This window comes from Dendrobium catenatum, unplaced genomic scaffold (genome assembly GCF_001605985.2).
Source record: "Dendrobium catenatum unplaced genomic scaffold, ASM160598v2 fragScaff_scaffold_633, whole genome shotgun sequence".
In the NCBI taxonomy this organism is placed as follows: domain Eukaryota; kingdom Viridiplantae; phylum Streptophyta; class Magnoliopsida; order Asparagales; family Orchidaceae; genus Dendrobium; species Dendrobium catenatum.
Genome location: NW_021319095.1, coordinates 101,411 through 126,676, shown reverse-complemented (window position 1 = coordinate 126,676; position 25,266 = coordinate 101,411). Strand labels below are relative to the sequence as shown.

Below are 25,266 nucleotides of genomic sequence, written 5' to 3'. Positions count from 1 at the left end.
TGTTTATGCCTATAATGGACACCCTTACCCAATGAATAAAAACAAATTCATACACACCATGTACATAAATTTCGAGCCTAAAGCCTCTCCGTTGATAGTCAAAGCTCTCAATCAACAAATCAAGTTGAGCTATATTTATCCATGCACTTAGAGTTACGATAACATATAAAGATTGAACATATGTGCCATGCAATACGCAAAATTATGCTATCGCAAACACTTATCAAACTGGTGATGTGTGAAGGACATTTCATCAACTCCCTAATTTGAAATAGTGACGAGTGCATGTGAAATATTTAGGAGATATTATTACATGCAGGCACCGAACACGTACAAAGGCCAATCAAAAGCCGCCACATCACATAATACACTGTGCATTAAATGACATGTCAGCACCTGATTGACATCCACACATAATAATTTTTCCATATTTAGGACATCATTGATTTAAAAGAATTAGAAGAAATCCTAATAATAAACTTCACAATTTCATAGAGGATATTTGATTTCGTTATAACAAATAAATAATTAAATTTCTCTAAAACAAATACAATGTTCTATCAAAAACTTCCTAGCCACTGTTGCTTAAAAATAAAAAAGAAAATTTATTCATATTATTTTTTATGTTTCTCATATCCCTTTTTAATAAATAAAAACTACCAATTTCATCAATAAAAAAAAACCTTCGGATTTATTTAAAACGGCTACAAAATTATTATTTTGTAAAGATGAATGTGAAGCTCCTATAAATAAACAACTTTTTAAAAATTTGAATATTTCTCATCACCATTCATAACACAAAATCTGCCAAGGTAAAAGCTTCCTTTCTTATACAGCATTTACTTTCTGAACAAGATATAGAAGTTAGAGAAGCATTCCAAAGGAATCATTACATAAGAGAGAGGAAATTCATATCTGTACATAAAATAATAAAACTAGGATGCTGTGAACTAGAGCTTTATACTTAGTGAACTCAGCTACTATACCTATCGATTGCCCTTAGGTTACAAGCGCCGCTCAGTTAGATCCAGCAGCTAAGCCTGGGCTTAGCTCAGTACAATATGTATTAGTAAAAAGGTAAAGTACATACAAATCAGTCACTAATCCTCTATGTCCATTTTATCATCATCAAAGTCCTTTTTGTCTGTCCCTAAGAGTGAACCACTCTGAAATGCATCTAAGCAGCTAGGTATCAAGCGATTAAAGCTACTTTGGCCTGTACTTCTTTCAGAGAAGGAAAGATCTTGTGCTGGGTATCTGGAAAACGGTAAATCAAAATCCAGCTGCCCTAAAGAACCTAAAGAATCTGGCTGTAGAAAGAAAGAATAAAAGAGAAAAGCTGATAAAAAAAATACCCAGTTCCAGTTTGTGAGAATAAATATGCGAGGAAATGAGAATAAATACCCAATAAAAGTCTGTGAGAGAGACATCTTCAGCTGGTTCCTGTTTGTAGCAAAAAGATGAATGATTTTCAGATTCTGGTTCATCACCGGTATTGGCATTTGGACGTCCAGACTCCTTAAGATCCAAAGTATTATAAGAGAGATGAGGGAAATGGTTCTTTTTGAGAAGTGAGAAAATTTGATAATAATTAGATAACTTGCCTTAACATTCATATTTGTTGTGTCTCTAGAAACCGCTTGTGAAATGGTGGCGCTCAGATTCAAGCCCTTTTCCCTGAGGGGCTGAGCTTTTTTGAAAGAAAACTCATCGCAGGTCTCTTCAGCATTCCAGATAGAAACAACTGGAGCCTGAGTTGACAGACCTGTAAACTGAGGAAAATAACTGTGGGCTGCAACTGCAGCATCAAATGAATCACAGCTAAAAGAGGTCTGCTGAATGCACAGAGCATTTTGCTGAGAAGAAACTTCTGATGCCTCCAACAATAGATCTCCAATGCTAATGTTCGTTAGACTATCAGCCCATTCCCCGGCTAAGAGATCTGAACTGCACCTTACTGCTGGATAAGCCTGCGCAATAGATGAATGCTTCATATAAAGGTGCAATGAATGCTTTGTATAAAATTTGTTGATTTTTCACTATCAGAATTTAGGAGCTACATACCATATCTTCTTGCTGGTTTCTAGAACCTTCTTCAGCTTTTTCTACAGTAAATGAAGAAGATTTTCCAGATGACTCAGGGCAGCCATCTTTCAGTTTGAGAGTATCAGTTTGACCTCTAATCTCAGCAACAGATGTTGCAGAGGGTAAAGGAGAACCTTTACAAGATCCTCTTAGCTTGGAGGTGCAACTGATAGGTGGACTGGTTTTTGATGTATCAGAAGTGACGAATCTTTTAGAAATATCTTCTAAGCGCGTACAGTCATCAGGACCAGGTGCTAAAGGTGAAATAGAAAATATTGCCGTAGGTTCAACACCAGAGAACCAACCATACCTTCATCCAAAAATTACAAAAGACTGACCTTCAGCACCTCAAAAAGAACTATTTCGACCCATCCATAATAAAAAAATTGCTAAAAAAAAAAAAAATACCTTAGTCGGAAAACAGAAGGATTGCCAATGGCAGCATGCACATCAGCTGCGGTGGAATCAGCATCTTTTATTGTCCATCTTTGGCACTTGGCTATGTCATCCTGTTGAATGTTGTACGGTAAAAGAAAGAGTTCCCTGGTATCTATGGTGTTTGTGCCCCATTTACGATTGAGATGCTCCAGTACTGATGATATTCTTTTCCGAGCACTTAAAGTAAGTTCCAAGAATGGATTATGTGCGCCCTATAAAGAGAAAAGGAAAAAAGAAAGGATCAATGACTGGCGGTAACAAATCTCTAAGCATAAAATCTAGGAATAAGCCATTTATGGAGAAAAAGCTTTCTTTTATAGATTATTAAAATCAGAATTAACGGACCCAATTCCATCTTGTTTAAGCATTTAAAAAGTTACTAAGGTTTCGTTTGGGATTACTTTCTTGTTGCTTCTTAAAGCAGCTTTCTAGTATAAAAATTTTATTTTTTTACTAAAAAACTGCTTTAAGAAGCAACAAAAGCCGTCCAAAACGAAGCTTAATTGTCCTAGAAAGAATGCCCAAAAAAAAACACTAGGCTTTGGAAAATTAATAGGCATGCCGGAATCCAAATCATTCAAATGTCATAAGCTTTATATTTCACTTGAATTTCGACAGACATGACATGAACAAGGAGATAATGCAGGTTCAGATAACCTTCTCGAGTATCTGTCGAGTATCCTCATCAATGGGAAACAGTTGGAGCTTCAACTTCTCCCGTGTCTGCAAGACTGTTTCTCCAATCCGATGAGAGCAAACTCCTGCTGCAAACAGGAAATAGTATGAAAATTATCCAACAGAAGATTACCCAAGAAGTTGCGAAAGTACAATTCTCACTGTTCGTAACACGCTCTAATTGCTCAGCCGCATCAGCAACCAAGGAAACACCAGCCATTGCAGCCTTTTCCCATCGCTTATATGCTGCAGATTCGACAAGACCTACATGACTAATAATTGTTAAAAAATTTGACTCTAATCAGTTAAAAAACATGCAAGAGCCAGTTTTCTATCAGTCCTACATTACTAGGGATAATCAAAACCGGAAAAGTTATCATTTTACCAATTGCAAGTATTAGCATGCTATCTATGATAATTTATCTGCATGGTTAGCGGACACAAAATCTTCACATGATGCACATGAACTAAAAATTAAAGCCTAAAAATTACCTGTTCTATGCCTTTGACCAGTAGCTTTTGTGGCAGAGAAACCCCCTTTACTGAAATTGACATTTGAGTTTGTATTACGCTTCAAGGAAGGCCCTCTGTTAATTCCTAATTTTGACGTATTTTGAGCATCTGCAACAGCAGTTTTTACACCGACAAAATCATGATCTGAAAACCTCCAAGATGCTGAAGATGTTTCTAAACAGTTTTCTCCTTGGCATGGGCGCTTTCTTCTGGCTTTATTTCGATCTTTAAGAAGTTGGCTCTCCTGTAACAAATTACTAAGTTCAATTATACTTTTTAAAGCGCATATCAAAGACAACCAAATCTCAACTTGGAGCCAGACCAAAGCTTCTATAAATATCTTGAATCTCCGAGGTTTGCGATGCAACTTTGAAGGAGTACAACTATATTTTTCAAGTAGGGACCACCTGTGAAGAAAGTATTGACATAATGACAGTTGTATGAGATTCAAAAAAGAAGGTACAAGAAAAAATTAAAGAAATTCTAAAGTTGATAAGAACAAAAAAAGATATTCATAGCACACTTAGGACATCTTTATTTAGATAGAATTGCTCAATATTTACAATTTGGATCCTCCACCTATTGGTTTGGATCATTCGCGATGATATGGTGGAGGTTGTTGTTGCTAGGGTTGTCTCCCAATGATGATGTTGTTTCTGATGCAAATCAAATTGTGGATGGAGGGCATTGTCTAGGTAATGCTCTGGGTAGGCTTAACATAGAAAGGTGTGATGTTAACAAGGTTGTTTTGATTAAGTCTTCAAGCGATTTGAATGCTATTAAGCTTAACATAGAGAAGTGCTATGGAGAGTTCTTGAAAAGAAAGGATTCAATAATGCTTATATTCAAGTCATTAAAGATATGTATGCATGAGCTATTACTTGTGTTCAAACACAAGGTGGTTTGACCAAGTATTTCCCTATTTCGGTTGGGTTACATCAAGGATCAGCCTTAAGCCCATATATTTTTGCTTTAGTCAATGGATGTTCTCACTAGACATTTGCAAGAGGATGTACCTTGGTGTATGCTTTTTGCTGATGATATTCTTCTTGTTGATAAGACTAGAGAGGGAGTTGAAGGTAAACTTGAATTATGGAGGTCAACCATAGAGTCTAAAGGTTTTCGCTTGAGTAGATCTAAAACGGAATATATGGAGTGTAATTTTAGTAGTAATAGACCTAGTGAAGGGATTGTGACTTTGGGCGATCAAGTCATTAATAAGAGTACACGTTTTAGATATCTTGGATCTATTGTTCAGAGTGATGGTGAAATAGATGGGGATATTATCAGCAGAATTCAAGTTGGATGGTTGAAGTGGAGGAATACATCGGGCTTGTTATGTGATAGAAATGTAACCCTCAAACTTAAGGGAAAATTCTATAAGATGGTAGTGAGGCCTGCAATGCTTTATGGTGCCGAATGTTGGCCATTAAAAGAGAAGCATAATACTAAGTTAAGTGTGGCAGAGATGAGGATGCTCAGGTGGATGAGTGGCTTTACCCTTAGAGATAGGATACGAAATGAGCATATACGTGAAAAGGTTGGAGTAGCTCCAGTAGAAGATAAGATTAGAGAGAGTCGCCTTAGATGGTTTGGACCATTTGGTCACATAAAAAGGCGGCCTTCCGATGATTCGGTTATGAGAGTAGATGTATTAGATTTGACTTGTGTTAAGAAAGGTAGGGGTAGACCTAAAAAGACTTGGTTAGAAAATATTAGGAATGACCTTTCTTTATTAGATTTAAGGACACAATGGAGAAAAAGGATTCATGTAGCCGACCCCACGTAGTGGGATAAAGGCTTGATGTTGTTGTTGTTGTTGTTGTTGTATTCCTGTCTCACCCGTGGCTTCTTTGGAAGTGTCGTTAACTCCTAATGTGAAGGTTTTTAAGGGAAATGAGCATGTTTTTGATGTTCCAATCTCAATTGTTTCTAATGCTAAATTGAAAGCTCAATTGGCTTTAACTTTGCATAATGTTGACTCATCGGAATGGTTGGAGGATTCCTTCTCCTTGGCATGCGGAGGTGCTGGGGGTGATTTAGTTGATGATGTGGATGAATTGCAAGAGATGTATGCTTTGCAGGTGGGACATATTGAGCATCAAGACTTCTCCCATGGAGGTGTGAAACGTCGTAAGAGAAAATCTAAGAAAAAGTCATGTTCAATTATGTTGGATCTCTTTTTCGGTTGTTGTGTTTTCTTGCCTATGGTTGGTGAGAATTTTGGTTTTGGTCATGATTTTGGTGTAATTTTCTTGTCAACTGTGAAAGATCCTGGACTATGATGACGCTGCTTTTTACATCCACCTTGTTGGCCTTTGCTTGCTGGCAATCTTGGTGGCTTTCCCTCTTTCTGTTCGGAGCCTTTACTTAGGTGGTGGGTTGCAGCTTGTTGGATAGCTTCTATTTGGTTTTTGACTTCTTGCCTCCAATAGATGGCCCTTGCTTGACTTGCGGATGCTTGTAGGAAGCTTCATGACACTTCCTGAGTCCAGCTGGCATCTTCGCCCCCTTCTCATGTGTTTTCGTGCATCATTGCAACATTTGTTGCACCTTTTTTTTTTAAGGTCGTTTTTCTTTTGGTGTAATTTTCTTGTAATTTTGTTTTTGTCTGTTGGAGCTTGGTTGTAACATTTTCTTTATGAATGAATTTGGCCTAGTCCCCTTCTATTACAAAAAAAAAACAAAGAGTTTTAGAGAATGAAAGACATTTAAATTATCCCTTGATAGGACAACTACACTTCTATTTTGGTGTTTCTGAGAATTATTCTATATCATTTAAGTACGCTATTAAAGAAGTACTGATATCCAATTAAGATCGAATTTAATCCTATTAAAGATGTTAATTTATGAAGCTTCTCATAATGGTGAGTCATATTCATAAAATGACTATAAATAGAGAATCATTTTGTTTTTAAAATAAACTTCTAGTCAAAATTTGAGTTTGTAATAAGATAAATAACAAAACTTATCTTAGAGTTCTCACCATAAACTACTCGTGTGCTTCAATTTAAAAGTGGGTTATAGTCAAAACCAAAATTTAAAAGTGTTTATTATATCATATATGAACATAACCTAAATTTAAATTTAAATCTATCCCTCACTTTAAATTAAAATAAATCATAATTGTTGAAGTTGTTAAATCATATGCAACAATAACAAGAACAAAAACAACAAGCCTTAAAAAATTACACACTAATGTTATACATATGATTATCAATCAAATCCATACCAATTACATTAGCATACCCATGATTTTAATCATTATAATTATCTTTAAGGGAACTTGGCAATTAGAACTCTATATGACTTGTTGATTTCACATGTAAATAATTCATTAAGTTTAATTTTTTAATTATTTAGATCATTTTTCTTTGAAGAGCTTTTTCATATTTCACATGTACATAATGTTCTTTAAGAGAACACTGTTATTGTCAGGTCCCAAGTTCTGGATGAGAAAAGTAGAGGGTGGCGTTAGGTAATCGACAACCAACATAAAACTTGTTAAATAATCATGATATAAATCTTTAATACATTTTGATCAAGTCATTAATAAGAGTACACATTTTTGATATCCCAGAGTGATGGTGAAATAGATAGGGATATTATTAGTAGAATTTAAGTTGGATGGTTGAAGTGGAAGAATGCATCAAGCTTATTGTAAGATAGAAAAGTCCCTGTCAAACTTAAGGAAAAATTCTATAACATGGTGGTTAGACCTACAATGCTTTATGGTGCAGAATGTTGGCCATTAAAAGAGAAGCATAATATTAAGTTAAGCGTTGCGGAGATGAGGATGCCTAGGTGGATGAGTGGCTTTAATCTTAGAAATAGAATACGAAATGAGCATATATGTGAAAATGTTAGAGTAGCTCCAGTGAAAGATAAGATTAGAGATAGTCATCTTAGATGGTTTGGTCACATAAAACTGCGGCCTTCCGATGACTCAGTTAGGAAAGTAAATGTATTAGATTTGACTTATGTTAAGAAAGGTAGAGGTAGACCTAAAAAGACTTTATTAGAAAATATTAGAAATGACTTTTTTATTAGATTTAAATGAGAATTTAACTTTTAACATGACACAATGGAGAAAAAAGATTCATGTAGTCGAGCCCATATAGTAGGAAAAAGGCTTGATTCAATACATAACACATTTTTCAAATATCCATATTAATCTTTTTTTTTTTCCTCAAGTTATTATTGTTAATGAAATTATATCTACTATCGATGGTACCATATGAAGTAGAGATATGGACCTACATGTGATGATTAAATATATCTCAAGAGAAATCTAATGGTTGCGTCCATATCTATTGGAAATAAAACAATTAAATCATTTTTGGGAGCCAAAAATTTCCAAGCCAAGGAAAATTGATGTGGTGGCTTTCCAACAGTTTCTTATTCTTGGGATTGTTCAATCTACTTATCCCTGCAACCATCATGTGGGTCCACTTTAGTGATTATTCTCATATTTTGTGACAAAATTTGGTTGGCGTATATCATAAATGTGAATGGTTTTACTGACCGGCAATTATTACGAGTGGATTCCATTACGTGCATGACTATAGCGACATAATAGTTGTTCTTTCGAGCATTTTAGCTTTGAATTCGATGCTCTAGGAAATTCTTTTGGTCCTTCAATTTCTCCTTTGGTCCTTCAATTTCTCCTTTGGTGGCATCTTCTTAGACTATGTCGCTTATACTATTTGATGCTTCATAAGATTTAAAAATAGGTATGTCAAGGCCGTAAAAAGGAGAATTATATGGATTGATAAAATTTGCTTTTAGATATATAAACCATTATCCTTTAGAGATTTTAGTTCTTGATCAAGTGTGAGACTTGGAAGTAATTTTATAAAAGCATTCTCATTCATATTGGTTACTTTTGCTTTACTTGTTTTCATTTCTCTTTGTTCTACTCTTCTTCCTTTTTATTGGTTGAAATTACTATAATTTTTATCAGATCTGCTTCAATCTAATTCTTTCTTCTCTCCATGAAATTTCAATCATTTGTGTGGCATTCATTGACCTTAATTGTTAATTTTAATTATAAGTCCAAAATCCTTTTTGCATGAATTGCTTTCCCACAAAAATAGCATATTTGTTTTATTTGTTGAACCTATTTAAATCAACATCACATGTTAAATTTGTATTAGAAATCCAACATCCTAGAATGTCCTACATCAAGTGGATCAAGAAACACGATATAAAACATGGTAATAATAAGGAATATAGGATATGATAATAAAAAAATGTGGAAATAGAAAATCTTGGAGAGAGTAGAATTTTGACAAATATGTCAAACTTGTATGTGCATGTATGCATATGCACATGTATAAGTAAGAACAAATAACCCACCAAAGCAAATTAGTGAACATATGTAAACATAACAAAACATAAACACCAATGTCTAAATTACAAAGATGTGCGTACAGTTTGCACAAATTAAATAGAAATGTTGATTGTAATTATAATATCAATAAGGAATATGCTATAGTCGGACCCCATTAGCATGATACTATTAGCTCTAAATTTTTTAAATTTTAAATATGGCATCATACTCATATTATTTCATGCAATGATCATTTTTTTTAGAAATTCCCACTTGGCTTATTTAACATTGTACCCCTAGAATATGAGGGTATCTAGACTAGAAGTATCATATACATAGATGATATCCCTTTGGCAGTATTCATACAACATAGGCCCACGAGCAGCAAAAAGTTGCAAAAGACCTATACCTATTACATTAGAAAAGAACTAGTTCCTAAATCCTCACAGAATAAGACATGAGATATCCAAAAGAACAACCATAGTTTCCTATATGCACATCAAGATTTCTACTACTGATTCAGAAAGCTCTTAACTTTGCAAGGATATCCTAAAGAAGATATAAGTTTAAATATAAAAAGATGATTGAACTAAATTGAGAAATGCAATTTAAACTTTAAATTTAGGTGAGGTGCCAAATTAGGATGGGAGAGAGATTTAGAGAACCAAGAAAGTTATCAATATTCTCTCCCTAGTTTTCTCCACCTATTTATATATGCTAGGCCCACCATTTAAGTGGAGATCTAAGGGAATATCCCTTTGATTTGAGGCAACTAGTCTTTATGAAGATACTTTAAAGGAGGAGAAAAAGAGTAATTCTCCTTGTTCTAATTTTTTCATGTAATTACAAATCACTACTTGGATAATAAATCAGCTTCAGCTTCATTCAAGAATTATTAACATTTGATCAATCAAAATAGGACAGCCCCATCAAAAGGTTAGACATCATATAAACAGGTTCTGCCAAAAAAATTAAGCAAATGGATTTTTTCTACAAATAGGATGGTCACATTAATGGACATCTATTTAGCATGGATTAGAATCAAATTTTAATTCTTAAGTACTAAGTATCAACAAAAAAAATCATTAGTAAAGTGTTATAATTATTTTTTAGTTACCATCATTCTATAATTGATTGAATTTGCAGGAAACAAATGGCATAGAAGGGGCAGTCATAATCTAGAAGGTTCTCGACAAAAAAAATCAAAGATATCCTCACAAGAGTAGAATGACAAACAGAATGCATTTTCAAATTTATATTTGAGTGGGGGGTTAGAAGAGAGATGCATGGAAAGAGAATCAAGAAATTACAAAATAATCACATTAAATAGACAAAATATTTAGCTAATATTAGAAATAATTTTAATTTTCATGTAATTAAGATCAACATCATTAGTAAAATGTTGACTTTATTTCTAAGTTACCATTATTCTATATAATTGATTGCATTTGTAGGAGCAAATGGCAGAAAAGGAGGAGCTATGATCCAACATGCTCCTGAGGAAACTTCATAAAGATACCCTCATAACGGTAGAATTGCAAATATGAAAAGAGATTTAATTTGCAAAATACAAGTTAAACGTTAAATTTAGGTGGGAGGTAAATTTAGAATAAACATATATATGTGAAGAGAATGAAGAAACCACTGAATATTCCATCATTAATTTTTTAGACATATCTCTACATGGTCGACTACCTTCTATAAAGAAATCCAAGAGAAAATATTCACTTAATTTAAATTATGATTATCTATCATTTAAACTATTGTTAAGATATATAGATTTCGGTTCCCAAATTTGTGCAATTAGTTTTAGACAGACATGGATATGTCTTTTATATTTTTATAAATAAAAAGATCTTGGGAAGAAAAATTCAAGGTTGAAGTAATTGAATGATTTTCCACAATCCTTTTCTTTCCCTCCAATCCTCAGCAAGGGAGGCCTACCCAAGCCCATATCTATTCTCTCAATGCTGTTGATTCCTTTTCTACCTACATTCAGGTAGATTACGGATGAACTAATTCCCTCAATTCCACCATAGAATATTTATCTTCTTAACTTATTAATATAAGAATTGCATGACCCTCATGCACCTCAATTCTAGATCAACTATACGTAGTGGATCATCTTTAAGCATGAAGATGTGTGAACCACAATTTGGGACTTATGGACTTAAAGAATCAACGCTGAACTTATTAAGTACCAAAAAATATAAGCAAGTTGTACTAAACATGGGAGACCAAATCAAATTTAAATCTAAGCAGTGATAAATACCTAGTATAATGGCAGCATCATCTTATCAAATCTTAGCAGTTGAAAAAAATCCATTAACGTATTGCAGCTTTTTATCAGTACATTACCATCGAAGCATTGCAGCATTTGTGTCCTTGGAGTTCTTTGCATCAAGACAAAATCCTGGACTCAGCAGCTTGTTCATGCGTCTAACTAGGCGATAGTAATAGTGTCTAACCTGCAAATTTAATTAATTAGAATCAAGTGCCAAACGTGCCTAAAGAAATTATTGTTATCATTGGCATTGTTGATATTTTCTTGCAAAGAAACACCAAGCAAAAACTACCATTTTTAGGATTTGATGTGATTAGTACTAAGAAAGGAGAGAATATATATATATATATATATATATATAACATCAGAGATCTAGATACTTAGATCAAGTTAGATGTGTTAAAAGCAATGATAATAGGACTTTAGTTAAAAATGACCATCAAGGAGAGGTGCAAATCATACCTTGAAAAATTATGAGCTTTATGGAAGAAATTATTTAAGAGCATAATGAACAATAATAAAGTATATTATGCATTGATTTAAAAATGTAAAATGAAGTTAGCTCTGAAGAAGATGCTTAAAGGTTAACCTTTATCTCCATATGAGATACCTATTGAGATTTGGAGAGTTATTACTTATTAGATTAGCAAATCTTTTAAATGAATTTTTTAGGACTAACGAGATGTCAAATGATCATCAAAAAATCATTTTGACGCCAATATTTAAGAATAAAACAGATACGTGAGGCTGTGTTAATTATACAAGAATCAAACTTATGAATTATTACAAACTACAGGAGAGTAATATAACTAGAAAAATTTCATTAGTTTAATAGAATGAAGCAATTTTTAAATTTAGACGATTAATGGAAAAATGTGGAGTGTACAGAAAGTATTTTCATATATTTTTATTGATCTAGACAAATCATATGATTGAGTACCATAAGAATTGATTTGTTGCACTAAAGAAGAAAGGTGTATGTCAAACTATGAAGCATGGAAAAGCCTTCTGTGTCAATTTTAGACCAACATGCCTTTGACACTCCTGACACTTGTCTAAGGCAATGAAACTTGTCTGGTGTGTTTTACTACAAAAGTAGAGTCAAACACGACTAGGTCACGCGTTAATGCGGAGGTGTTCCTTGTTCAATAAATTTTTTATTCAGGCTAGGTGATCAATAGGTGTCCAAGTGTTAAATTTATTGGCTTGAATTAGTGATAAATTAATGTGTTCATATTTTGTGTGATTATTTCATAGGTTATAAAACTTCTCTTTGTTTTCTAGTTTTTTTTTTTTTCTTTCATTGCGGTATTTAAAATCAATCATGATGATGAATGCTAATATTGATGTATCATTCCGGATTAATTAAGCTTGATAAAATATTGAAATGTAATTATAATTAAGGCAATATTAATTTTTTCATAGTTGATAATTAAGCTTCTTATGTGATACATATACAATTATAGTTCACTGAGTAACACTTTTTGATAGAAAAAATTAACATCATATGTTTTGGTTATGCATTTTTATTTTATAATTAATTAACCAAATTATTCTATCAATGGCATTTAGTATCTTACTTTTAACGATTATATCATGTACCTCTAATCTTGTTATGTCATGTTCATGTCTCGCGTTGGAGTCTAATGTGCAATAATACAAAAATTAAAGTGGAATTTGGCAAAGACAAACAAACAGTTGCAAGGGGGTCCTTATTAAATAAATTTTTTATCAGTGTGAGAAATTAATGAGTGTCTTCATGTCAAATTTAAATGGTTCGATTAGCAATATATCAATGTGTTCATATTTTCTATGATTATTTTGGATTTTTTTTTAATATTCCTTTGGGGTAACATAAATTAAAATCACCCCTAATATTGAATCAAAATAACTTCAATTTTTCTTAAGTTGATCTTAATTTTAAGAGATACTTTTTTTTTTAAGAGATACATATGATATTATACTTGATTATATATTTTTATTAATAATTTATAAAAAAAAAATATTAAGTGAACGATGCTTCATATCCTACTTTTTATAGTTATGTTATCACCTTTTGTTTCATTTTTGTGCTTTGTAGGTATCAAAGGTATGTTTGAGTTATTAAATATATGAATAATATTGCACTGTTAGTATTAAATGTAGTTGTGGAGTGACCAATGAACTTCCAACACAAAAGGAATACATCAAAGATAACCATTCAATCTATACATTTTTATATTTATTATGGAGATTCTTGTAAAAGATATTTAAAGTAAAGTGAATTGGTATTGCAATTGTTATTTCTAATTATTGAGAAAACTACTGATATAAATATTAGTTAGAACAATGGATAAAATGATTAGAAGATTGCGGGCTTAGAAATAGTAGAAAAATGCTAAGTATATTATTTGAAATTGTAATGGATGTGATAATAAATTAATAATTATTAATCAACATTATTAAAAGATATAATAATACCAATGTGTGGAAGGTTTAAGTATTTTAGATCTATTATATTGAACAATAGAGATATAAATGAGCATATAATCTATAGAACTAAAGTGATCAAAATATACAAATGCCTCAAGAGTATTATAAAATAAGAGGATATTAAGAAGAATTAAAAGGATTTTTTTAAAAAAATTGTATTTAAGCCTAAAAATGTATGTTTTAAGTTTTCCAATAAGATGGTCACAAATAGCTAATTTAAGAGTAGAGTAAATGGGAATGTTAATAGGCATGCATGAAAAAAATAAGAAGGATAAATTAAAGAATTTTTATATTAGAAGAATAGTTTGAATGGTGACTATTGACAACAAGATAATCAAAAATAAACTTAGATGAATTGGACATGTATAACAAATAGTAGAAATGCACTATTAGACATGTTAGATTAAATTGGTGTATAAGGATTAGGAAGTAGAAGAGCTGCACCTAAGGTAACATGGTTAGAAGATGTTCAAAATTACTCAAAGAATAGAGTTACAAAATAACAAGTATGAATGAAGAATAAGGATTCACAAAGTCAACTCAAATTATTGGTAAAAGACTAATAATAAGAATGATGATAATATCAATAGATATGGTTAACATTTAGCACTTTTCAATAGTTTACAAACAACATATAACATGAAATATGAATCCATCATGCATGCTAACACCATGTTATACAGAAGATCTAGAAAAAATAACATCTTGTTTTACATTATATAAAGGATAAGAAAACACAACAAACTTATGTTTGAATTCACATAACAAACAGAACTGTATAAAATGAATCTTCAATAACTTGCTTTGGTTGATCGGCCCAGTTAATGGTCTCTAGAGGAGAGCTTCAGGATCAAGCAGCACAACACAGAATTAATCAAGCTTTTGTTGTGTGTAAAAAAGCATGAGCACCTTTTTATTAATTTGAGCTACAATCTTCTTCTTAGAAAATCGAATCCATTTAACCCAAATAAATGCTATTTAGAATTATGTGGAATTCACCTGGCATTTAACCTTATCGGAGGTGAGCTTTATTAGTTCAAAATTAATTATGAGTAAGTTTTATGAATTCTTCACAATAATTACTTAGTTTACCATACATCTAAAAGTAAATTTGCATTTCATCGCATTTGATTTGTTTCACAGAATAAAGATAATTGTATTTAAAAAATATAATGAACTGTATAAAGATAATCTAAATTTTATGACAAAGCAAGATTGATGCAACAACAAATATTAACAAGAGATCAAATTCAGAAGGGATGCAAAAAAGGACACGTGAGTTTATATGTTGAACCATGGAAAATAACTTAGAAAGTAAAGATAAAAATAATATAAACCAACTAGATCATAAAATAAACACTTGAAATTCAGCAAATCCAATTAATAAAAAATATATACCTGGTTTTTATTCTTGCTCTGCACACGACACGTTATCTTCTCAAAATTCTGCCATATAGATCAGCTGTTAGCATATATTAAACATGGTAACTGGTATCATGCCATAGATGAATAAGACATAACCTTGCCAACTTGCCGTAATGCACTGAAAAAGTTTTCCTGTTCTTGACGCGTCCAAGCAGCCCATTGTCGGGTTCTTTTCTGCCCTACAAGTATCAAATAATAGCTAAAAATGCTGATGGGTGATTTAAGCATTGTTTCAGATTATTTCACAATTTCCATCCTATTAAGTTGAAGGACAACAAGAATTGAATGGAAAATGTACCAGGTTTTTGAGTGCTTATAGCCACTGAAGTAGACGAAGGAAATTTATAATCTCCATCATTCAGCAGTGAGCTTTCTGTTGATGGTAAATGAATTTCCAAAGCCATTTGAGGTTGTGGATGCATCATGAAGATGTTCCAGTACTTCTAAAAAGTCATGTTCTCTCTCATGTTTAATATCAGATACCTTCTCTAAAAGAGAAGAGTGCTCAGAAAATGCAACCTAGGAGGAAAACACAACAAAAGCAATATAAGCAAATGGAGAAATAACAAGTGCAAATAAAACCAGTCGCTCTTAAGACTAGTAAAAATTAGAGTCATCTCTGTAAAGCCACAATTTGCACATATGCATGCATCCAAAGGGACATTCCACAATCTAAATTCTTAAACAGAGCATAGATTACGAGAGCTCATTGCACAGCGCACTCCATCATCCAGTCTTAGCAACCAATAAAGCAAGGCCTTACCTCAAATAGTTATGATAGGATTTGATGACTAAAACAACACACAACAATATAAAAAATAACAAACTTACTCCAAATAGATCCAGAAATAACACCAAGGGTCTGTAATTACTAATCTCCAAGTATAGAAATACAATATACAAGTTGATCCACTATTCGAGAGTTGAATCGTCTCTTCCACAATTCCTAGCAGCAACTAGGAACCCAAAACAGCCAACAAAACTACTCTAGAAATTTCTTCACATAATCCCCCCCCTCATACAAACTTTCACCCATAAAACCAAACCTAATCCCACCATAAATGCGCCTCATATTTCCTCCGATGATCTCCCCTTAATCCTTCTCCTCCTATAGGTCTGAAATGAGATGCTGAGACCCACAAAACAAGAGCCTTTTGGCTCTTGGAATTCCGCTGAGCAGGTGGGGTCCATAGCCACATCATATTAATTTCCAAAAACATATTCATGGTAATTAAACACATTGAACGCACAAATCCCATCAACTATACTATAAAACAAACAACAACAACATCATCATCAAGCCTTTATCCCACTATGTGGGGTCAGCTACATGAATTCTTTTTCTCCATTGTTTCCTACTAAGAGTCAAATTCTCATTTGCATATATTAAAAAAATATCATTTCTAATATTTTCTAAGCCTTTTTTAAGCCTACCTCTACCTCTCTTAACATAGGACAAATCTAATAAATCTACTCTCCTAACTAAGTCATCAGAAGGCCGATGCTTTATTTGACCAAATCATATAAGACAAATCTCTCTAATCTTATATGCCATCGGAGCTACTCCAACCTTTTCATATATATGATCATTTTGCATTCTATCTCTAAGAGTAAAGTCACTCATCCACCTGAGCATCCACATCCCTACAACACTTAACTTAATTGTATGCTTCTCTTATAATGGTCAATATTTTGCACCATAAAGCATTATAGGTCTCTCCAACATCTTATAAAATTTTCCCTTAAGTTTAAGGGGTACCTTTCTATCACGCAACAAGCCTGATGCATTCCTCCACTTCAACTATGCAACTTGAATTATACTAATAATATCCCCATTTATTTCATCATCACTCTGGATAATAGACCTGAGATATCTAAAAAGTGTACTCTTATTAATGACTTGGTCACCCAAAGTCACAATCCCTCTATTAGATATATTACTGCTAAAATTACACTCCATATATTCAGCTTTAGATCAACTCAAAAAAAAAAAAAAAAACTTTAGACTCTAAGGTTGACCTCCATAATTCAAGTATGCCTTCAACTCCCTCTTTAATCTTATTAACAAGAAAATTATCATCAGCAAAAAGCATACAACAAGGTACATCCTCCTGCAAATATCTAGTAAGAACATCCATGACTAAAGCAAAAAGATATAGGCTTCAAGCTGATTTTTCATGTAATCCAACTGAAATAGGAAAATACTTGGTCCAACCTCCTTGTGGTTGAACACAACTAATAGCTCCTACATACATATCCTCAATGACTTGAGTCCCCTTTCTTTTTTAAAACTCTCTATATCACTTCTATTGGAACTTTATCATAAATTGTCTCTAAATTAATAAATACCATATATAGATCCTCCTTATTCTCCAAATACTTCTCCCTCAAATCTCTCAATAAATGTATAGCTTCCATAGTAGACCTACCTGGCATGAATCCATATAAATTTTGAGAAACAGTAGTCATCACGTCGTAATATATGATCAATAACTCTCTCCAAAAATTGTAAAGTATGACACATTAACTTAATTCTTCTATAATTTGCACACTCTTGTGCATCATCTTTATTTAAAAAAAAAAAGAGAATCAACACTTCTCCACTCACCTAACATTTTTTCGGTCTTCAAAAAATTGAAAAGTTTCGTAAGTTAAGAAATTCCTTCATCTCCTAAGCATTTTCACACCTCTATTAGTCTATTGAAATATCATCATGTCCAACAGCTTTTCAATATTTTATTTTCTTTAAAGCCTCTCTTACTTCGGTTTTATTAATATGTCGATAAAAATAAAAATCTCTACATTCATTTATGATGCTAAGGTCACTAAAGTCAATCGTATTCTCACAATCTTTATTGAAAAGCTTATCAAAATATCTCATCCATCGTTGTTGAAAATCCTCTTCTAATAAAAACACTTTCTGATATATATCTTTAATCCACTTCACTTGAAATAAATCATTACTTCTCATATATCTTTGTTTGGCTAATTTATACATACATCTTTCGCACTGCGTAGTATCTAATCAATTATATAAATCATTAAAAGCTAGATAAATTCTTTGCATCACATATTATTTTTTAGACTCCTTACAGGTCTCTTTATATCTTTCTCAACTTTTTGATTTTTTACATCTAAATCAAATTTTATAACAAAATGTCTTATTTTTAATCTTTTCTTGGACATTTTAATTCCACCACCAACTATTTTTATTATTAGAGTTTTTCTTTTTTATAATTCAAACACATCCTTTGCAATATTCTTAATAGTATTAGCTATTTTTTCCCATAAAACATAGGTTCCTCACTTACAGTCAGAATCTTAAAATCATGAATTTTACTCTCACAAATATTTTTATTAGTGTTACTTAAATGCCCCCATCTAATCCTAGGAAATTATTTTATTTTATTTTTAATATTTCACCCCTTCATCTTAAAGTCAAAAACTAATAAGCGATGTTGGGTACATAAACTTTCACTCATAATAACTTTATAAGGAAAGGTACTCTTTCTCACAAAGAAAACAGCAAGCAACAAGGGAAAGTTAAGAAGATGAAAAACCCACAAACACCTTTTTATTGAAAGCTTATACGAAGAAAAACAAGATAAAATATAATTCCAAATTGGAGGAGGATCTGGCTCTCCCAAATCCCTAGCCGATGGCTAGAGCCCAAAAACTTTAAGCAAAAACTTCCCTCACCGCAAGAAAACAAAAATTGAGATGAAAAAACAAACCCTAGGAGTAATTCCCTCTTAAGCAAATAGTAATCCCCTCTAATTCCCAAACAGACCCTTCTATTTAAAATTTCCCTCCTAAACCCCACTTTAATTCCCCTAATTAAACTTGTGGACCCCATTATCATGGGGCGGCATCGAAGGAGACGTCATTGATGGGGGCAAAAGTTCCCCTATTTCACCACATGTAAACCTGGACCGATCCTGGTTGAATCGACTTGACCGATCCAGGGACCGATCTATCACTTTATAATTTTTATAATATAAACAATATATTTTCTTATAAGAAAAAAAATCATTCTAAGTTTTACTATATCCATTATTATAAGTGATAAAATGCTCATCTCTCTTCTTAAATAAGATATTAGCAATTATAAAATTATAAGCGAGAGAAAAATCTAATATAATTCTACCATCTTTATTAGTCGCTTCAAATCCATAACCATCATAAATATTTTTAAAATATTATACCTCTCAACCAATATATCTATTTAAATCTCCTCCAATAAAAATACTTTCCTCAAAATGTATATTTTATATTAATTATTTTAAGTCATTCTAAAATTTTAATTTTGAACACAGTCAAACCTACTTGAGGAACATAAGCACTTATGATATTAATAATATTAGCATTAACAACAAACTTTAAATCTATAATTATATCTACAATTCTATTAATTTCCACTACATTGTCTTTCAAACTCTTATCTATAATCACATCTACCCCATTTCTAGTACAAATCCAACCCGAATATCATAATTTTAACCCTAAACTATCAATCTCCTTAGCCTTCTCTTCAACCAATTTAGTTTCTTAAATGCGTAGAATATTTATCTTTCTATTAATCATAATATCTATTAATTTGCTTGTAAGAGAACCAATATTCCAAATTCCTATCATAATTATAGTTTCATGGACTGACTTCTTTGCCCATATCCATCTGTGATGTGGGAACACTTGCTTATTTAATACTGTACACGGTCGCCGGTGGAACGACACTTACACACTTCTCACTATATCTAGGCTATATAGCTCATCGTTTCTAGAAAATGCCCTAGCATTAACACAATGTATTATAGAATTCATGTCATGATTATTCAACAAGTTTTACGCTGGTTATCAACTACCTAACGTAACCCTTAATTTTTCTCATCAAGAACTTGGGACTTGTCAACGGCAATGTTAACTAAACTATTAAAATAAAAAAATAAAATACGATACAAAGATCCTTAAGGAACTTCGTGTATGGATGACTTATTTGCACACCATCTACGAGTACTCATCTCAAGCCACCCTCACCTAAAGGGAAGGACCTAGCATGATTATAACAAAATATGGTATCTTGCTACTTAAATTCAGTAATCAACTTCTGCTTGGATAAATAAATCCATCTTAACTTCCTTAACGTCATCTTTCCTTTACCAACCCATGTCTTACAGGTAGTCTCATATGCCTGAAAATTTTCTATAAATGATCAGAATTCCTTGATGCACAGAGTAGGGAACTTGGAATGCTTGCTAAATGGCATGCAACCAAGTCACACAGCTGAAAGTTTCTTGTCAACACCGCTAAACATTTTTTTTCATTGGCATGATAATGCTTAACCTTAAACAATTACGCAATTTGTCTATTCATTTTTTAGACTATTAACATCTGTATATAGAATCTTAAATATATATCTATTCACATGGAAATGCCTCGTCTTTAGATATTCCATTGTGTTTTTTAATGAACTTATCTCTACTAATCAAACTGAAACTTTACTAACAAATACATAAAGCCTTCTAGAGAGTAAAATTGCATCACTATTTCCATGAATTTACTAATAACAAATACCATAAAAAAAAACACTGAATTCCAAAGTTTGGTTTAATATGAAAGTGTGCAAATTATTAATATTTAAGCAATTTATGATAGCTTTTTTTAAGGCGGTTATTCATCTACATAGACATTTTATATTTGTGTGGCTTAAAGGTTTTCAATTTTTTTTTATTATCTCATCATATAAGATTAAATTATAAATCATTATTAATATCCCTTAGGACCCATATTGGCATTCTAATATTTTCACTACTTTTTGCATATCATTTGCATTATTTTCATAATTTATCTAGTTTGCATAAAGAGATCCATAGAAAGCTAATTGTTGACAATGAAAATTATAAGTTTGATGTTGATGTAAATAAGAGACTTGTAGAATTCAAATTAAATGATAAAGTAATGGTGTATTAGAATCCTAAAAGGCTTCCTACTAGGGCTTTCAAGAAATTAGCTGCCATTGGGACATAAATTTTTTCAACACATTAGAATAAATGCTTATGAATTAAAAAATCTAGGAAGTTTCAGTAGTTCTCCAAACTTCAATGTTTTTAATTTTATTTTATTTCATTAACTTATTGCTAGGAATATGAATTCCTCTCTTTCCATCCCTCAATCCCTTATAGTGAATCCACTCCTAACATCTACAAATCTACTTTTTTTTTTTAAAGGAAATAAACTCATATGTAGAGATTACATCTACTGATGTCTACTGTTAATGGGTCTTGTAAGTTTCTTGAGGTATGAGATGATATATTTAATTGTGATGATTCAAATGTTCAATTTCTACAATCATGATAGAATGATACAAATTTGAAAGTCTGAGTTCAATGGAAATGCAATTCATACATATTCATATTGTTTTATTTCTTAGTTTTGTTTCCTACTTCCTTTTGGTGTAAAGCATGCCCATTCCTATGAGAATGGTATGTATTCATTATTATTTTGAATATCTTGTTGGGATTAGATCATTGATGCAAGGTTTCGCCGCAGCTCATTGCATCCCTAATTCAGTTATTTCTCATTCTCAATTTTAACAAATATCCAGTTCTCTCTTTTGAGGTTAATTCGGGTGTTGCTTTACTGCTCAGTTGTTTAGCAATTGTTATTGAGGATCGTTGCTCTTGCTAGATATCTCCTTCTATGATTATTGCCTGTCTATTGTTTCTTCTCCAGTTTGTAATTTCCAATGATTGTAGCCATACGTGAATTTTTTTCCCTAATGCTTTGGACGATTTGGTATTGTAGCGATAGTCAACTATGTGTTTCCCGCTTTTTTCTTGGTATTTGTTGTAGATGAAAGTTGTTATGAGATTTATGGGTTGATTGGCTTGCAGTTTTCTCCCATACAGTGACTTAGGCTTCGTTTGGGACGGCTTTCTTTTTGCTTAAATTTTTTATACTAGGAAGCTGCTTTAAGAATCAACAAGAAAGCTGTCCCAAACGAAGCCTTAATTGGCTTGCAAATTTCTCTTATGCCGTGACTTGATTGGCTTCTAGTTTCTTCTGCATTGTGACTTGCTAGTTGCATCCAATCCTTGTTGCTATGTGTAGATTAAATTGGGAAGTTATTTATACTTGTTGATTGGAATAAGAATTTCTAAAACAAAAACTTACTTTACATGTTGTTATTCATGGTTTATTAAATTAGATCTTGATAAGTTGTAAGAAGTTTCATTTTAGGCTATAAATAGGACCACAAGGCATGTGAAATAGATTGTATATTAAGTATTGAAATAAAACTACATTTTTCCTCTATTATTGTGTGTATGCTTATTGAATGTGTATTTTTCTAGTGCTTTATAGGCTTGGATAACTACTTCCATGGGTGAGTCACCTTGCACCAATTCAAGATTGGTTCTACCTTCGAGTGATTCTTATCCATGTTCTTGTTTCAATTTATTTAGCTCATGGTTTTGTGTATGTGAATGAAATTTTTCTAAGTGTGATATGTGTTAGATTTTCTTTTTGAAGTGTGAACTTTAACATTGGTAAAATTTGATTTCATCACTATTTTCAATTGAATTTCAAATTTTTGGAGGCATTAAACTATTCTTTGAAATCAAAGGAGTTTGTTTATTATTTATACGTAAAATGCAAATTCTTTTTTTTGCTAAATTTACTAAGTTGATAAATTGGATTGTCATATTTTTGTATTTTCATTATGCAACTCATTTTAAATTGCATTAGTTATCTAAACCCTTAGGGCTGTTTGGTATCGGATTTACAGCGGGATTTAAATCGGATTTATGCTAAATCAAGCCAAACGATTTTTGTGCGCGCGTTAAATCCCGACGATGGATAAATCCCGGATTTAAGGATTTACGGCTTAAATCCCGGATTTATTAAATCCCTCGGTTCGACGGATTTATGAGATTTGGCCGAAGAAGCGCAAGAAAGGTGGAAAGTTACCTTCACAGCAAGCGAGCTCCCATTGTTGCTTCCGATCAAAATGTCGTAACTTCCGATCCGACAGGTAGGGAAAGTCGTCGAAGGAGCGAAGTCGAAAAGTCACTAAGGAGCGACGCATGCAATCTCTACACCTCCTGCGAATCAACGAAGCCGAACAAGAAGGACGAAAAGAGAAGATGAAAGACAAACCCTAGAGGCCTCTAAGTTATTATTGATTATCTTAATTAATATATTTTAAAATATTAATAAATAAGTAAATTAATTAAATAATTAAAAGTATAATTAGTTCATAAATTTATTTTCTAATTTAACTTAATTAAATAATTAGTAATATTGCATCATGGAATATCCGTGAGGATAGAGAAATATATAGTTGAACGTCCTAATATTATACGAAGATACATCATACAAGCAGATGAAAGAGATAGTGTAGCGTTAATAAGAGACACCAGAGTTTTTACATGGAAACCTCTTAAAATGGGGAAAAAATCATGGGGTCTGGCCCAGTGCGAATGAATCCACTAGTATTTGTAGTTGATTACAAATAAGACCCTTCCTTGGGGAAGGCCTTGGCTTGATGTCACAAATGTACATCATATAGAGCGCATTACATGGTGGAGTTACAATAATCAACATAGACATATTCATTTTGTCGGCAGAATCATAGTCGATAAGATAAATGTCGGAAAGATCGTAATAGGCGACGGAGGTCGGAAGGATCGTAGTCGGGAGGAGACAAGAGTTAGAAAGATTGTTGTCTGGTGAGGGAGGTCGGAAGAACTGTAGTAGGTGACGGAGGTCAGAAAGTTCATAGTCGGTAGGAGACAGTATTCAAAAAGACTATTGTCTGGTAATGGAGGTTGGAAGGACCGTAGTCAGTAGAAGATTGTGGTCAGAAAGATTATAGTAATAGGGCGGTACTCCGATAGAACTTTGGGCCTCAAGGGGTGGTTCGGTAGAAGTCTAGGCCTCAGGTGGTGGTCCAATAGAATTTTGGGCCTCACGTGGTGGTCCGGAAGAAGCTCGGGCCTCAGGTGGTGGTCAGGGAGAAGTTCGGGCCTCAGGTGGTGGTACGGTAGAAGTTGGGGCGTTAAGTGGTGCCCCGGTAGAAGTCCGGGCCTCAAGTGGTGGTCCGATAGAAGTATGGGTGTCAAGTGAAGGTCTGACGGAACTCAGGGCCTCAAGTGGTGGTCTAGTGGAGCTCAGGGCCTCAAGTGGTGGTCTGGTGGAGCTCAGGGCTTCAAGTGGTGGTTCGGCGGAACTCCAGGAGGTGGTCGAGGAGGAGCGAGGAGGCAAGAGCGGTCTCCAATCTCTCTCTTGCTTTGAGCCCCCTTTCAAGTGGGAGGAGAGTCTATTAATAGATTTTCTAGAGTGGCATGACCCATAAATAGGAGGAATATCAAGGGTAAATGGGGAGTGGTTTGGATGGACGGGCGATGTTGAATCCCTTGATCGTGGACTGTTTGTCAGACATTTGAAGATCTTAATGATGTTGGAATTCTGAGATCTTGGATTTGTCTCGTCGAGCTGCTCGATTCGTTTATAAGCATGTAACGTCTAGAAACCGATTGGTAATCCAAATTGTGGTTTAAACCTTCTAATACCGCTTCGGACCCTTGATTTGGACCTATTTGGGCTCAGATTAGGTTGAATTTAGTGTCGTTGAGTTCATATTTCTAAGACATTCAGTTTGACTATAAGTTTGCTAAAATCAGAGTTCGGATGGTCCTAATTTTAATTTCGGAAGTTCCAACTTGCTTTTTCCTCGAGATTCGTGCCAGATTAAGATAATTTTTTGAAGATGTATCAATTAATATAATAAGTAATTAAATATTAATATAATTAGTTTAATTAATATAACTTGAAATATGTATTATTAAATATATAATTAGTAATATAAATAATAATTAATGAGTAATTTGTACTTAACATATTATTAAATTCATAACACATTAATTTTTTTAATTATAAATTTATATTTTAATTTTTAATTTTCTTCTTCACATTTAAATCCCTAACTATCATAAATCTTGAAATATATTACCAAACAGTTTCTTAGAATTTAACAGAATTTAAC

The 25,266-nt window shown here is 32.7% G+C and overlaps 1 protein-coding gene across 3 annotated transcripts; it reads right to left on the bottom strand.

The window, feature by feature from the left end:
• Window positions 1-805: 805 nt before the first annotated feature.
• LOC110110905 (TSL-kinase interacting protein 1) lies at window positions 806-23,388 on the bottom strand. Of its 3 annotated transcripts, none has more exons than XM_020842567.2 (14): window positions 23,190-23,388; window positions 15,523-15,743; window positions 15,321-15,403; window positions 15,198-15,245; window positions 11,402-11,511; window positions 4,034-4,118; window positions 3,691-3,955; window positions 3,361-3,462; window positions 3,181-3,287; window positions 2,494-2,735; window positions 2,065-2,395; window positions 1,605-1,970; window positions 1,405-1,518; window positions 806-1,310 (listed from the first exon to the last, which is right to left on the bottom strand). In XM_020842567.2, the coding sequence occupies exons 2-14, from the start codon at window positions 15,647-15,649 to the stop codon at window positions 1,101-1,103; spliced, it is 2,190 nt and encodes a 729-aa protein (XP_020698226.1). In that variant the 5' UTR covers window positions 15,650-15,743; window positions 23,190-23,388; the 3' UTR covers window positions 806-1,100. The 3 variants fall into 3 exon arrangements, with proteins under 3 accessions (XP_020698226.1, XP_020698233.1, XP_020698240.1); XM_020842574.2 differs by having other exon boundaries at window positions 3,181-3,284; XM_020842581.2 differs by having other exon boundaries at window positions 15,321-15,398; window positions 23,190-23,387.
• Window positions 23,389-25,266: the final 1,878 nt, after the last annotated feature.

Excerpts from the sequence above, each read along its gene's own strand:
- LOC110110905 (XM_020842567.2), bottom strand. The coding sequence starts at position 15,649 with ATGATGCATCCACAACCTCAAATGGCTTTGGAAATTCATTTACCATCA. Across the intron at positions 11,512-15,197 it reads AGAGCAAGAATAAAAACCAG|GTTAGACACTATTACTATCG; the intron begins GTATATATTTTT and ends TTAAATTTGCAG. Across the intron at positions 3,956-4,033 it reads AGATATTTATAGAAGCTTTG|GAGAGCCAACTTCTTAAAGA; the intron begins GTCTGGCTCCAA and ends AATTTGTTACAG.